The sequence below is a fragment of the Nestor notabilis genome, unplaced genomic scaffold (genome assembly GCF_000696875.1).
Source record: "Nestor notabilis isolate BGI_N333 unplaced genomic scaffold, ASM69687v1 scaffold4828, whole genome shotgun sequence".
Lineage (NCBI taxonomy): Eukaryota > Metazoa > Chordata > Aves > Psittaciformes > Psittacidae > Nestor > Nestor notabilis.
Window position 1 is genome coordinate 45,231 of NW_009940457.1, and position 16,825 is coordinate 62,055.

At 38.4% G+C, this 16,825-nt stretch overlaps 1 protein-coding gene across 1 annotated transcript in view; it reads right to left on the reverse strand.

The window, feature by feature from the left end:
- The window catches only part of PTPN13 (protein tyrosine phosphatase, non-receptor type 13 (APO-1/CD95 (Fas)-associated phosphatase)), a gene marked incomplete at both ends in the record, with an annotated part of 73,300 nt that overhangs the window by 45,055 nt on the left and 11,420 nt on the right, over window positions 1-16,825 (reverse strand). The window contains 2 exons of the mRNA XM_010020350.1: window positions 2,625-3,185; window positions 15,254-15,347. Of these exons, the coding sequence (XP_010018652.1) occupies window positions 2,625-3,185; window positions 15,254-15,347 (655 nt within the window). The remainder of the gene's footprint in view (window positions 1-2,624; window positions 3,186-15,253; window positions 15,348-16,825) is intronic.

Here is a 16,825-nt window from a genome sequence, read left to right on the forward strand (position 1 = left end):
CCTATGGGCTTCTTTCCACTCCCTTTATAGTTGTTGCCCACCTATCCACTATGTGACTAACAGCTACTGGCAGTAAGATAACCTTGCATCAAGTGCTGCCCAAGAAAACGCCACCTTTATCAAGACAGGTGACATTTTACCTCAGCTTTCTACACAGTTCATCTCTCTCAGCTAGGCTGGGTTTATGTAAGAAGAGCAATTCTACACACATTTGATAATGCTTGACATTTGGAAATACCCACTAAGTGCTTGAAAATTACATACAATAATAAAGCACATAAAGCTTGAAGTATGTTTTTCATTTCTTTGACCTACGAAACTAGCAATACACTCTTTTTATGAAAGATCTCATGGGACTTGTCTGTTGTAAACAAGATGGGAGAAAAGGAATAGTAAAACATATGGAACAAAAAAGGGAAAGGACTTAACAGATTAGCAGACTTTATGTACTAAGGCTTTTGTGAATCTGCTCACTGAGGTGAAATAGAATACTTTCAGTCAGGCTTCTCAAGCCCTGTAAAACACAACAGCAACTAACTCCTAAGTGAAAAAGTATTAGAATCACAAAGTCATAGAGTCATTTAGGTTGGAAAAGACCTTTAAGATTGTTGAGTCCCACCGTTAAGCCAGCACTGCCAAGGCCACCACTAAACAATGTACCTAAGTGCCACATCTACCCATTCATCCTGCTAAAATACTCCTTTAAACTGCTTCTCATTAAAAATTCACATTTATAACAAGAGCCTGGCCCAAAACATTTAAATAAACTGACAAAAAAAAAAAAAAAAAGCCTAAAATAAAACAACAGAACACATACTCCTAACTTCAAGAGTGAAACATACCTCCTTCCGCTGTTGAGAGTAGAAAACTCAGAAGCAAGAACATTGCAACCTACCTATCTGTTGAGAAAGTATCTTTATTTTTTTCTAGCAAGTAATGACTCTGAATTCAGAAGGATGGGCAGTGAGTCATTAGCTATTGCCTCAATCTTCCCTGTACAGATTTGTCACTCACCTCCTGTGACTATTAAGCTCCAGTTCCAGGTTTACTTTGACTGCACTTTCACCTATTCCCTTTATGAATTGAGTTGTTTCACATATCTGAACTATCTCAGTTTGCAAGGCACGGACACGTTATGCCTTCAGCTGTCTCCCAATCTGTTTGAATGAGAATGATAAACTCTTGCTCATCAATGGGTTTGGCCAAGCTTTTGGTTTTGCTGTTGTGCAACACAAACCTGCAGAAAGCTGCACTCCTGAACAACAAGGCTATTGAGCTTCCCCAGTGGAGGGAGTGGCCTCCTCCTAAACTTTGTCAGCTGCCTATCGCCAGAGATCTGAGCTGACTTATATACTTGACCTGGTCCCCTTCAATTTCAGACTCTTAAACCAAAACCCAATCAACCTTCCCTGTACCTCATCAGGCATGTTGGTAAATAATGACAGATGGTAAATTTCTATTGAGATAAATAATGGTATCTCCACAGTGCTACTCCATCTATGTTCATTCCATCCCATTATAATGTAACCCTCACAGGAAGATGTTAATTTGATAGCATAAGAAACGCTCCAGCTGTCCTGTCTGTACAACTTGTACAGAAATCATAGTAGCTTTTTAAACTGCCTAAGGTATTTCAGTAACACTCCTCTCTGGAACACAAGGCTTACATGCATAGGAGAGAAAGAATTTGCTTCCCATGCTAACTGCAGTTACAAGCATCTCCTGAGATGGCCACAAGCAGAATGAACAGGCATTTTCAGAATTTCAACCTTGATAAAAGGCTTTATCATCTCTCCTTAATAACTAGATGTTTATACCTCAGTGCAGGAAAAGGAGGCAAAAGTGGTTTGGTTCCCCCCGCTCCCCCCAGTTACTTGGGTCATAAAATAGACAGGCAGCCATAACTTTTCAACTGTATGGATTTTGAATGCATCTGAATAAATGACTGAGCTAGCTCTGTGCATACACCTCTCCTAACATGTATGTATACCTCAGAAGACCAAGTTACACATTCTGGCCATCACAAGTAGGCTCCAACTCTGCTCTCAGTTTCTATCCAACTGTCCCAAATTTACAACCCCTGAAAAATCACATTAATATTTTCAAAGCAAGCAAGTATGGACTTTCCCTTATAGGGTTCTGTGTAAGACCATTTTATAAGTCTCCACAGAACAAATACAAAGATTCCTCCCCCCATGCACTCTTTTAATTAACTGATGGAACTTGTTGTCAAGTATTCCCACTGAGGTAAAGATATTAACATGAGTCCAAAAAAATTTCATATATAAAGGCTTAAGTCCAGAGACATACAGTGCAAAACCTGAGCGACCTGGAGATTAAATTCTCCCTTTCCTCTGGGGTATAAATCCATCTCTAATACCTGAAGATGAATGAGGGGTTTCTTTCAAAGAAAATTACTTGACAATTGGCTGTTACCAGCTTCGTTGTCTTTTTCTAATTTTAATTGATGAATTTGATACTGGCTGATTTAGAGAGATCAACTACTTTCACTAGGTAAGCAATTTGGACAAGCACATTTATCTTCAAGAGAACTCAGATTTATAATAAAGAGAAATCTTTGTTTAATGACAGGAATATTCAGAAAACCAAAAAGCTTCACTGACCTTCTACATTCATAGCTTCTCTCAGAAGCTGCAACTTCTTCTGTCTCTCTCTTATCCTGTCAAAGGCACTTGATATTGCCGCAGAAGTTGATGTCTCAGGCACATGGCGCGTTTGGTCCATTTTCTGCGGTCCGAAGACATCCAGTGCTATGCTCCCATCAGAGTATCTTGCTTCCTTGTTTCTGGTAGTAGAAGTCCGTACTGTAAATGCTTCACACTGATAGCTGTGCCCATGAGAGCCTCCCGCATGGTTCCTCTCAGCTGCTTTGTCAGTTGTGCAAAGCAAATCAGTGGAGGAAGCCCACACTTTCCGCTTGGGAGTGACATCTGTATGAAAGTGACCTTTTTTTTCAAACTCACGGGTTTTACATCTATGAGGACAGAAAATATCTTCCTGTCCTGAGCTGTAATCTGTGGAAATGCCCTGGAAAAACTCATCCTCGCCTTGTGTTCCTCTAATAGACAGAAATCCCATAGATTTGCTAAGTCCTTTGTTAAGCGTGGTCTGTTGAGAGAAGTGAGTTTTGTGTCCTTCAGGTACATCAACCACCAATGTTTTTCCTGGAATAAGGAGACATTTTATATATGTAATTTTGTACTTAACACGCTAGAGTGCAACACAAGTTATTTCCTGTTAGAGTTCATACTGAGCACACATTTTGGCCTTGATTTTGCCATGCTAAACATAGAGATGGCTACTTAAAGGGCTGCCTCAGTCATCAAAGACAGAACTCCAACTGCTTCATAACTGATAGGCATTTTCCTTCTTTTATTTGTCAAGTGCCCAAGTGAAATTATGGCTTACTATAATTCATCATTTACATACAAAAATACGTAGATACTAAAAGTTGTATTCTCATTAGTTTTATTTTTAAAGTAGTCTGGACTATCACCACAAGTAATGTTTAACAATTAATCTGAAATCAGCCATTCCTCTCACGTCCCACACCCAAAGACCCACCTACAATTTTTAATGACAAGTCTAGGATTGTTCTACAGATTTACAGATGCCCTGCAGTAGTGTCAGTAGTAAGAGAAGAATGACTGTATAGTTAGGAATTTTAAAAATCCTGGATCTTCTTTTAATGACTATTTTTAGTAATGACAGTCTCTCCAGATAAAGAATACTCCGAAAACAACAAAACCCAGCAAAGCTTCTAAGATGAAAGTGAATCTACAAGCCTGTACACTTCATGTTTCATTAATAAATGGATTGGCCAATACTAACGAACACTCTTCTCTTCTCCCACTCCTTTACTGTGAAATTACTTCCAAAATAAAAGAAACTATCAGAGGCGGAATAATATAAAAGAAGTATGTGTTCTCTGTAGAATAGCTCACCAAGAAGTTTTCATGAGCATGTATGTCTCAAACTATTAGCCCAATTTTACAAAACTAATTACAAGTATCGGTAAGTATAATCAAATTTCTTATTATTACCAGATGACCTATGAGTTTACCTTTCATGTTCTTAAGCCTTCCCAAGATCAGAGTAAAAGGATTACAACCATTATAAGAGGAACATCCCAGAGAAAAACTACTATCAAAGAATACCCAACTGCTACTTACTTTCTGTTAGCAAAAGCTTTTAATACTTCTGCATTATTAAAATTGTGAAAATTCAAAGTCTGTTGTAGATACCACACAGGCAGTTATTACTCATAACTCCACCTGACCAAGTACATTGAGAAGGTTAGACTTCATCATAATTTGCAATCATCTACTGCATTAATATGGCAATCCCGACCTCAAAATTATACTCCTGATAAGAAAACCCAACTGAAAATATTCCATGATGGGTTGCCTAAGCAATGTCTGCTTACCCCGGTGGAGTCGGTATGGCACGTAATGCTTTTCTTAGAACACCTCTAAGATGCTCCCTACTGTGATATTACCATGTGTGTCTTTAAGAAGCAGCAGGGTTGAAGACATCCTCACAAAAGAAAGCACTTTAAGCTCAATACTGTGCTGTATCTACTACTCTTGAAGGCAGCTCTATAGTGCTGCCTGCTGCTCTTCCAAAGCTGATTGAAATCAACTGCCCCACTTGCACAGTAGGCTCCAGATGATCTTTATCTACAGTCTATTATCCTTTCAAATTGAGTTTCACAGAACACTAAGTACACTTATAATTGTACAACACACAATATATGATTACCAACACACAAACATATGATGATAAAATGTTAGGGTTTGGATTGTCTAAAAAGTGTCTTGTAAGAAATTACACAGTTCCCACATGTTCCAGACAAGAGAATAAACCAAAACGCTTTGCCAGTGAGAATGAACTCATCTTCCGAAAGGATCTGACACATCATTTCATATTTTACAAATATGGCTTTAATCCTAAACTCAAGCAAATATAATTATCTCTGTGGTCAGGTAAATCTTATGTTATTATCTTATTCTCATACTGTACATCCCTCATAGGGCTGGTGAATTATGTATAATAATCACTCACACAAAAAAAGCCTTTTAAAAATAGCATTCACTGTGAAATTCTCAATATCTATCTAAAGCAGTGAGACAGTATCCATTCTGCAAACACATAATTCACATTCACATACATGCACATCAAGGACAGACATTCCTAAACAGGATTTTAACTCAGTCTTTTGTGAGAGAGATAAAAACCAAAATACTGCAGTATTTAAAATGGTCACCAAAAATGCAAATCCAAAGGAGTTCCTAGAATCCTCCCCAGTAATAAAAGTACCAAGATATTTTCAGGCAGAAAAAACCCAAAACAACCTCCTTTACACATTCTTTTCACATATTTTTTTTTTTTTTTTTAAAGAAAAAAAATACTACAAATGTAGTCAGCTGCAAATTCCAGGATTACTTGGTATTTCACTGGTCAAGATTCAGAAGAAATCCTGCTTCAAAGATCATTTAGATGTCTGTGCATTGTTGAAATGTTATCTTGTTTCATGATCATATCCAGTGAAAAGAGCCACAACATACTTTAAGTACCAGTGGATATCCTCACCATAAGCACGCCCAGAGACATAAATATATCTGTGGCATGCTGGTGAGAGCTGCAGTGAAAGAGCCCCAGCCACCAGTGAAAAGGAGTGCTAGAGGGGAAGAAGCATTCTCCTCACCAAAGCTATAGTTTCTATGAACTTGCAGCATTCAGACTAGATGTAATAAATAGAAGCTGCTTCCAGTTCATGCAGAGGCTCAGAAGCCATAAGCTCCTTGCCTCAGCATGCAAGAGATGGTTTCTGTTCCCCAAGTCATCCACCCACCTGGGGCTTCCTCATGAAGAAAAGTCAATGCTATGAACACACTCATCAGCAGTGAGGGGGGAAAATACTCATTGCTACAGCTTTGACACTCATTCAGCTAATTGCATGATGAGACACTAGATGAGCTGTCCCATCAGGAAGCAGTGCAGGAGGCGCTGGACTTTCACATTGCTCTTCCACTCTGCTGAATGGAGATATCTACAGGTGTAACTCATATCCACATTGACTTATGCAGCCAACATGAATTTTTAGCACAGTACCAAAAGGAATCTACAGCCAGCCTTAGTATACAATCTTGAAAATGTAAAATCCTCTTGGACATCTTTCATCTTTCCTTTACTACTCTCCCCATTCCCAATTCTGCTTTTTACCAGTCTTAGAACTTCTTCCCACCTTAGCAAAACCCACCCCTCTTTACACAATGTGATTTCAACAAGCTCTCCCCAAACTGGCTCACAGTGCCAGTGTGAACTGCTTAAGAATCATCCTCAGAGAAGTTAAAGAAGAGACTAGGGAGCAAGAGGTGCACAGCCTGCTCAAGTTGGGCATGCTCAGAAGACAAACTGAAACAAAGCAGCAATACACAAGTTTCAGATCCATACTTCATATCAGCCAAGAATACATGCTGCTCTTGTCACCAGGGAGCAGAGGTCAATGATCAAGCACAAGGCTTCTCAGTATAGAAGCAACTCAAAAACAGATACCAGTGAAAAAATGGGATTAGGCAGCCAGCAATCAGTACAGGCTAATTCTTCTATTTTTAATAACTTAAATCTGTACTTACTATTTTTAATAACTTAAAATAATCCCTCCTTACTTTTTTAAAATACTATTTTAGACTTCGTAAGTCACAAAAACAACTGTTAAGGTTTTTTGTTTTGTTCTCCCCCCCAAACTTCCTCAATATACTGCCTCAGCATTACATAGATAAATGATCTTAAATGACTGCAGTAAGTCTCTTTCAGCACAAGGCTCATGTGTCTAGCTTTCAGGTGATGGTACACCTCCAGAATAAAGCAGACTGGAATGATATGTCCTTCTTTAACATATGTATTTTCAGTTGAATGGCATACACAAGTCCAAATCCATTAAGCCAATACATAGTTTATCCATCAACTTTTTTCTCCTCAGCTTTTATGATAGAATGTGTGGGAAAATGAAGGGAAGAACTACCAGTGAACAATTATATACAAAGAATAACAATCCAACCAATGATCAAAAGGAACCTGACTGGATAATGGAACTTCTATGTCTTTAAATTATTATGGATGGGAAAACTCATGTTATGACCTTCCTTTGAAAAATAATGGCTTATATTTGTAATGGAAACTCTGGAAACCTATCTGAAATATCTTGGCTCCACTAAAGACATTAAGTATCTCACCTGAGACCACACAAAGCCATGGCATGCTTCAGTTACCCAAGAGACTATAACAGGACAGAGAATCCTTCCCTACTTATCAGTGATGGTCACAGGATAATTAAGACACTACAGTATGTAAGTAACTTCAAAAGGTGTGCTTCCCCCTTCCCCAGTTATTTCTCTGCTGAACTAAACACTTCTTCATGATCATTTAAATAGTATCTGGGTTCTTGATTTCACCTATTGCCCTTGGGTGTTTATCTTCTACTTGATGTTACATTAGCGCAATTATTTATAATTACTGTAAATAATTCGAATGCAATTATAGTAATTGCATGTTTCCAAAGTATAATACATAGTGAGGGAATATATGCAATAAAAATAGCAGTTAATCACCAAGAGTTCACAACAAAATTCCTTCGTGGTGCTAAAATGAAAATTTTGTTTTCCATACACCTTCAACTGGCAGATGTTACATTCGCTACATGACCATGGAACTACTTCCTTCTTCCTATCATGTCTTCAGCTATTAATACAACTAAACCCTCTTTGACACCAGTGTCGTTCACAAACAGAACCATCTTTTACTCACACTGACAACAATCTGGTTGATTTTCCTCTGAGCAAGAGCGCTGTTTTCTGGTCCTAACTAAATTCAGTCTGCTGCAATTACTTGTGTACCAGATTATACAGGCAATTAATCAAATATTATGTAGGTGCAAGCACAGTGCCATCACATGCTGTATCTGTATTTACTGAATAAACTCAGCTCAAGTTTCTTTAAAGTCTTTGGGGTTTTCCCTTCTTTTATTTGCACAAAACAGAACACTTTTTTCAGCTCCATTTTAGCAAAGCTTATGTATATATATATATGTACATGCGCACACACAGGGAAGGAGAAACAGGGGCTGGTGGGACAGAGAAAGATTGCCTGCATTCACATGAAAGCATATCCCATCACTGTCAAACTGGAAGGCCTGAAGAAAGAAGTTATTATACAGGAGTTTAACAACATCGCCCACACCATCTTTCTGCATAAAACAGAAAGAAAGAAAAACCCTTATCCCAAGACAATGCGGTTAGTTTCTCAAATATGAGTGGGTAGCTGATGGAGGAGTTTGGTTTGCAGTCCCTTTGGGGCAGGCTAAGAGCCAAAGAGAAGACAGCAAAGCCAGATGTCGTCTGTGGGTTGACTGCTACGACTGGCACCTCCTCCTTTCTTTTACTTTTTTAAACTGTTGAGAAAATCCAACTTTGGGACGGAAGTACTACCAAAACAATGCTTCCTTTGTGAAGGAAGAAACAAACTGGATACAAAGACTGTTGAAAACACTTGAAGTAATGGCCAAGCTATAAATCCTGTAGAGCAATTTGCATTCTGCTTTGGACTGACATGGCTCCTCTGTAAAAATCCTGAACAGCTTCAGAAACCAGACATCTTGTTCAGAAGAGTGGTGGTGAACTTTGCCAAGCAGCACTTTGTAAATGCAGTGTTTTACCTCTTCCCTTCCTCAGCACCTCTGCAGAAAAGACAACTGCACCCTTGCTCTTTCCTACTTGCGTTTATGGTCCAATTCTTTTGGTAAAGTTCTCAACCAGGTAAGCAAAGGGCTACCCAGCTGTTGCCTTCCTCAATTTGTGCATACCCCAGGAGAAGCTCAGTGACACAGCTGCTTTTCTGCACAGAGACAGCATTTGAACTCTCTGGTTTGGTTTCCTCACTGATCTTTGTGTCCATTCCTGTTTTGTGTTCAGAGTTCTGAGATAGTCCTCAGCACCACTGCTTCCAATAATGCCAGGCTGGAAGCTCAGTAAAGCAGCAGAAACTATACTTAAAAGCTCTCTACCAACAATAACCACAAGTACTACTAGATACAAACAGAAACACCTATTGGAAGAAAACAGGCATGGTTTCTGGAGTGTGAAAGAATTAAACAGGGGTTTTTTTTATGATTTTTTTTTTCATGATTTTTTTTTTTCTCCTTAAGACCAAGAAATCTTCATCTGGCTTCCATTTGGTTTTGCTGAACTCTGGAAGTTATTCTCCACCTACTCAGTTCTTTTTTCTAGTACTGAGGAGACAGGGGAAAGAAAAAAAATTACATTTCCAGATGAGAGATTTTTAAGTCAATGGAATTAAGTTTGTGCTGTATTTTTTGACAAGTTAAATCTGTGTGCTTGGACTTAGCAAGAAAATGAGTAAGCTGTTTCAGTTCACACATGGAGGTTATCACTATAAACCATTTCTTTATAGATCAAAACCTGCATTTTCACCCAGATCAGGAACTGAAACGCAAGCCGCAATCAACTTCCCTGGATCAAAAGTAAAAGGGTACTTTCCCTTTAGTCTTAAGAGCTTTTGCTGGGCAGCTACATTAGTAATTGGTATTACAGGGAATGGTAAGAAAACACCGTAATTTCTTGTTAAAGTTAAAAGCAACTTGCCTTAGCATCTTTTATTCAGTTTAAGCTACATGTACCATGTATGGTTATGGTACATGTACCATGTTTATGGTACATGTACCATTTTTTGCTGCACCTGATAAAGCATTTTGTTCAGTTATTTCTAATTATTTCCTGCTACATACAGTTAAGGCGAACCTTAACAATCACTTAAATTCATTTCAAGCCTTTATTCATGTGGCATATATTCTTTTAGCAGAGATAAGGTCAGAATTTTGCAGGATACAAGTGCAGTACTGTAACATGCAAGCTTAACTCATGACAGGCTACCTACCACAATGCAGAAGCCAAGTTAAAATGAGAGACCCTCATGGTAGGAGGGCAAAGCCAAGACCCATGCTAGTTAGATCTCTTTAAAAAGACAGAGTATCTCTACAAAGGGCTGTGCTTGGTGTTCACAGATCATCAACCTAAGATGGAAATTTGTACATAAACGAGGTGCAGGATTTCAAATACTAGAGGGTTGGGAAGCAGGCTGCCATGCAATGCAAGTTGTGGAGTTTCCAAGTGGGCTTCAAATAGACTGTGCATCCTTTTGAAGGATGAGTGCCATAGTTTGTGGCAAAGAGTAACACGTGAATGAATTCTTGCTTTATGTTTGGAGGAGCTGGAAAGTTACTTAATCTTTTGTCACACCAAAAGAATTTTATCAAGCAACTTCCACAAATAGTTTTTTTTAAGTGAAGACTCTTCAGGTCTGAAGTGTTTTGAGTATGAAACTTAAATAACACTCATTGGTTCAGATGACTCACACCAGGTTTTACCACTTCTATTTCTGCTGGCTAAGTCAGTTCCTAAATACTGTGTTCCGAGTATGACTTGACTACAAGCAAACATCCTGTAATATTAATTTAGAATAAATTACTTCTGCTGTCAGCCCTGCCGTAAAGCTCATTCACCAAAATTGGCCACAGAAAGTGAGTCATGAAAGAGACAGAAAATAAATTTAATTGGGGAGAATATTAACATGAAGCTATTTATTAATAATTATCTTCAAGACATAAGACGGAAACGAATAGCTGACTATATCCAAACTTGGTATGTAAGGAGACCAAAATATCCAATTTAAACATGTGAAGTGGAAAAATATTTCAAAACATTCGTCCTAAAACAACAAGAAAGTCTCAGCAATTATAATTTTGATGACCACAGTTTGGAAAACTGATCTTGACATTAATGGCTTTCAAAGACTTAAAGCAAAAATCTTGGCATTTTTGAAAGACTACAAATATCTGACGTATTAGTTGGCTACTCTGCAACTAGGAGCACGTCTCTTGCTGAACCATCTCTATATTCATGAACTTAACATGATTTATCAGCTATCTTCAGTTAGATACTCATAGTAACATTCTGATACTCTTAAGTTCGTAATAAATGCCTTCCCTTTATGCTGTTTTTTTCTCTATACGACCACTATCCTATTCACTGAATATTCTCTTTTTCAGAAGGACTCAACAGAACGCCACTTCAGACAAGCCTTCTGTCCTCTCCAGGGAAGACTTCTACTCATGATATTTACTTCCTTAAATATGCTGGTAAAATGACTGACAAAATAAGATATGTCCTTATGTGTGCCCCCACTCCCCTGTCCTTGTGCTAAACTGGGCCCTAAATGTCTTCTCAGAGGAAGTTAAGCCCAAACATTTATCTAAAAATTGACTGACATAACTTCTAACGTATTACAAGGATAGTTCACTCAGAATCCTGCTTCCTAGCCTCCTACCTTTCTTAGAGCTTGCCATTTTGCAGCTGGAATAAGAGGTGTGTATTTCAACTACACACAGCAGCAGAATAGTACAGTGTCAGCAGAGGAAAAAAAGGACTCTGCTTTTCTTAGTTGTTTTCTTTTTTCTTTTTTTCTTCTTTCCTTTAACTTTTACCTTTAGTATTTTTCTTAAACCTTCATCTGTCCTCTTACTTGTGGCTCCTCAAGCTATGAGATTATCATTGGTAAAAGCAGTACTACATTCCACAGCTCACTTTTCCAGCAATCCAAATACTGAGTCCCCAGGGCAACTGGTCTGTGCTGCTACTGACAAAATTTGCACCAGCAAACCAGCATACCATTAGAGAAAAAGAAAAAACAAAGCATTAAATTGCCCTGAATCAAATGTGAGCTATGTCTCCTTATTATCAGACACTTACTAACTTTCAGATACATAATTCAGTATATGTAACCATCAGTACACAAGTAGAACTGAAAACAGCTAGAGCTGGTTTGGTTCAGAGTGGGGGGAGTTTGTTTTTGCTCTGTTTTGGTATTTTACAAGTTCCACAGATGATACAGAGAAATTGGAACAGGATGAGTGAAAGCAGGACAGGCAGAACATAAAAAAAAAAAAAAAAAAAAAAAAGACTGCAATTCATCTTATTTTCTGAAAATTAAGACTCAAATAACAGAAAACATGAAAAATATGTTCTACTTCTAGGGACAGGGGAAGAAGCATAACATCAAAATATCATAAAACCAACACAGTAACTGAAAAATATTTTTGCTTGTTGACAGTTCATCTTGACAAAAAATAGGAAAAAAATCAAGTATTCAAGAGCATCCCATTAATAATTTGTACCTTCAGGACCAGGCTTGGAGTGATGCGGAGAAAAATAGCGTTACATGTGGTGCCACACATTATTTGCAACACTCTGCGCATGGATTCACTTTCAATCAACATAAGAGAAACAGTAGTTAGAGATGAGGACTATTCAGCCAACTTTAGAGTCTGGGTTATCAAGTTCACTCATTTCACAAAGATTATTTAAGTAAAGATTATATTTAATTAGATCTCTTCAGACAATGTGATGTTCCCTAAAAACAGAAACCATTCACAAAAGTGATTGTCGCTTAAATCCTTGTGCTGAACTTACTGGTCAATAAGCAGCTGTGCCAAGCGTACTGCTCAGTCTCAGAGAACCCTTAACTCTGGTTGTTGTTCCCTGAACCAGTGCTTTCACAAGTGCACACACTGCAGGGAACCTGCTCTGCTTGGCACCCTGGAAATCCTAGGCAGAGCAGAAGGCAAGCGAGCACACAGCAGCAAGAAAAAGATTCAGCCCCACAGCCCTTCAGAGATCCGGACACTGCATCCCAACTGAACTTTTTGGAAATTAAAATAAACAGCAACACCTTTGAACCATCTCAGAAGCAAAGTCATACATACTAAGCAATTCAAAAAAAGCAAGGGTAAGAGGAAAGAATATTCTAGCCATAACAGTTTTTTCAAGTCAGAGGATACAGGAGAAAAACAGTAATTAGATCATCTAGTCTATACCCCTTAAGTTAAAGACATAGACCTCAGAGAAAGTTTCAGACCTTACTGGGATGTTATTCACCCTTATACTGAGCCAGAAAACCATGGAGATACTGGCTGGAGCTACTACATCCATCTCCAAAATTTACTAGAACCTAAAACAAAAGGTTTTTTGTTAAGATATACTTAAGACTTTGGGGACAAACATTACTTCATCAGGGAGAACAATCTGCTAAAAGCTTAAAGTTGTGGATCAGGTAAATAAACGAACAAACAAGACCCCACAAACCACACAAACATTAAAAAAAAAAAAAAAATAATTTAAGGATTTTCTAAGAAAATGAAATACAAACCAGCAAAAGACTGTTCAGTTGTACTAGTGAAAACAAAACTAGAAACAACAAAGAAAAGAATAATCAGGGTTGCTAATGCAGTGAGAACAGAGTTTAAAGACAACCTAAGTCTCCAAAACTTAGCAAATATTCTGATCATTATTAAAACCCACAGTTTACTATCATCATGGAATAAAAAAACAGAGTAGATGATGGAAAAAGGGTATGGAAATGTAGCCAGATGGTAATGTGCTCAAATAAAGTTGTGGGGGGGGGAGGGGGGGGGGAGGTGCTGGTGTTCTGGACTCGTTTCAAGCTTAAGGGGGGGGAAGGGGTGAGGAATAGACAAAAAAACCAAAGGCATGTAAAGGAACTGTGAATTTGACAACAATCTGGGAAAAATAGAGTTAAAGAATAAACCAACAATTTAAGAATCAGACAATAAGGTTCTGGTACAACCCTTATAAAATGGGTAAGAACCTGGGAAATAATTGATTTTAAGAAAGCTTAAGAGGCTGAGAAAAGAAAGGCATTACATGCTTTACAAATACAGTCAACTAGATTGATTCAGTCCAAACCCCTGTATTCCTACAGATCTCTCTATTGCTACAGAAATATTCTGAAAAAGAAGAAAAAAAGCCAGTAGGAAAACAAAGCTCCTTGAGAAAGCAGTCAGAACAGTGCAGTTGTGCCAGAAAACCAAGAGACAGCTTGTACCAGAAACTGTTCCTAAATACATAGGGCCGTACTGGAAGGGCTGGAAACCACTGACATACGGTTTTTATATCAAAAAGTAGCTCATCTCAAAAGATTCTATAAAGGAAAACCACCAATGCCTTGCCAGACTCATGTCTTATTTGCAGTTTGTATTTCCATTAACAATTCCATAGATTATTTTGTTTTCTGCAATTCACTGCACTGCTGCTTGACACAAAACTGAAGAACAGAGGAGTAACTTAAGCACATCAACAGTATAACTTTGTTCCAAGTTTAGTGGTGGTAAACAGGCAGAGAGTCAATGCGGGGCAGATGGAAACCCTGTGTCATTAACAGTTACAGTGTTGAGTACTTGTGAGTGATGCAGTATTCTGGCACCAAGATACTCCATTTACAGATGAACTTTTTAAGGCAAGAATGGCCTCACCTCACTATCACATCTCACTGCCTTCATTATAACAACTTAAAGTGGTCTCAGCTGATGCCTTATAAAATGCTCCTTCCCAGCTCCATAATTCTTCCAGAGAAATATGAAACCAGCCTTTGGAAGAATACACCCTCTTGTCCAAGAAGCCTAGCACAAAGCTGATGCTGCCACTGAGCTTAAACAAGGACATCTAATGAAGTCATGCATCAGGTGTCAACTTACATCACTTGATTCCTTCTCCTCCAAATTGGGAACAGCCACAGTCTGCCTCCTCCCTACACCCCCGTTTCCCCCGCCTCACTCCAGTTCCCTCTTTCCTTACTTCCCTGAAGTAACAGTACAACCCTACCTGGTCTCCATATCCACCTCACTGTCAAAGCACAGCAGAACTGTGGCGGAAAAAAAGAGGTGGTAGATAAAAAGTTTTGCGTGCAGGGAAAAGAGTCCATGTCTGCTTGGGAAGCAGGAAAAGAGTCTGTGTGCTTTTCTGTGAAGAGAAAGCAGAGCCCAAATAAAGAGGGAACTAGGAAAAGCTGCTTCCTATTCCTCTAGCTGATCTACCTTCAGCTAAAGATTCCCCTTCTCTAGAAACATAACTTTTGGCCAACAGCCTTGAAAACCTGTTCCGGGAAAAGACAAGTTTTTTCTTGAAACAATTATTCTCATGTCACCATCACCAATATTCAGCTAGACACTGAACAATCATGGTTCTGTGAATGTCAGCAAGTCCTCCTATATTCAATTTCTTTGGCTGCAAAATCAACCCAAGCTTGGTCTTCCATAGGGCTGTATTTATTGCCATAACCCTTACTGCAGTGAAGTACTTACCTGTGGGAAGTCCTTTTCCCCTCAGCCTCTCTCGAATAGCCTGGCTCCTGTCTGGCTGCAATTTTTTATCTCCATTACAAGAAAGCTGATCCACCTGCAGAAAAAAAGCAGTAACACAAATACTGAAAGATCTCACATTAGTATGAAACAATGTCCATTATATAAATGTGCAATATAAGTCAGTGCCAAACAGTTAAGTTTAAATTGAGTGGAAGTTCCAACTTTTTTTTTATAAAAAAAATTTTAAAAAAAAATTCATCAGTGAGAACATCCCCTAGAATTACCTATACTTAAATAATCTGTGCATTATTTTTACTACACATTTGGCCTACCTTTTTTCACTACGTGTAAATTAAGGTCCTAAGCATGTAACTTAGAACCATAGAATAGTTAGGGTTGGAAAGGACCTTAAGATCATCTAGTGCAACTCCGCTGCCATGGACAGGGACACCACACACTAACCCATGTCACCCAAATCGGTGATGTATTTCTTCTTAATCTCTGTTCTCTCTATGCAGTTATGATTTGATGCATTGTTCATGTTCCTCTGTACTTTACTTATATATATATATGATTTGCTTTATTGTGCTTATTTACTATCTATAGAGAGAGATATACCTGATTTGCGTTAGTGTGCTTGTATGATTTGGCTTGCTTCTTTAATAAACTGTAGCTTGTGGCTGTTTTGTGGTGTACCCTGCCTGTTAGCAGAACAGGCCAAAACCTAACACCTCAGTTGTAAAGATTGTATAGATGACGCTTTTTTCCATGCTTAACTATTTTCCCTCCTTTTTCACCACCATGAACGAAGACACAACAATCTTTGAGCCACTTAAACACACCCCACCCCTATAGCAAACTGAAGAGACAGCAACATTCAAAAACCAACTTGTGATTGGCAAGATGAGTTTTCTGTGTAACTGGAAGAACTGTCTTGTACTTGGTAGTTTTAGGCTGGTACCTCACACAACATATTACACATGTAAAATCTTCATGAATTTGTCAGAAGCCTCTTCTTTAGCCCCTCAGGCACATTCCTTTTGTGTGTGAAGCTTAAGTACTCCCAAACTTTTCACTCTTTTTTATCACTACTTCCAAAACAACAACAACAACAACAACAAAAAAAAGGTTTCTTTTTCACATATGCAATCATTCAAAGAAGAGCTTATTTGTTACAACAAAGAATCTTTAGTGAGATCTTTTGATATGCTGGGAATCGGCTTAGCTGGGAGGTGGGAAGGAGAAATCAAGCAGCCTTCTATCCATTCCTGTTACAATGCAACTCAATTAACATTAAACAGATGGAATCAGTCTTGTGCTCTATTGCCCTTTTCAAAGCGTATTAACATGGAAAGTGAAAACATTCAAACAGGGCCTCTCAGCTATGCTTTACAGACCACCAAAAGATCAGTTATAGAGCTGAGAACTCTCTAGCCTTTCATAAGGCCAAGCAAGACTGGAGGCACACTGATCTTAGAATAGCAAGCTGTACTCTGGTTCTGAAAAAACAATTTTATATGCTTTTCTTATTAACTTAAGAATTCCAGCACACCTACAGAGCACTAAACATTA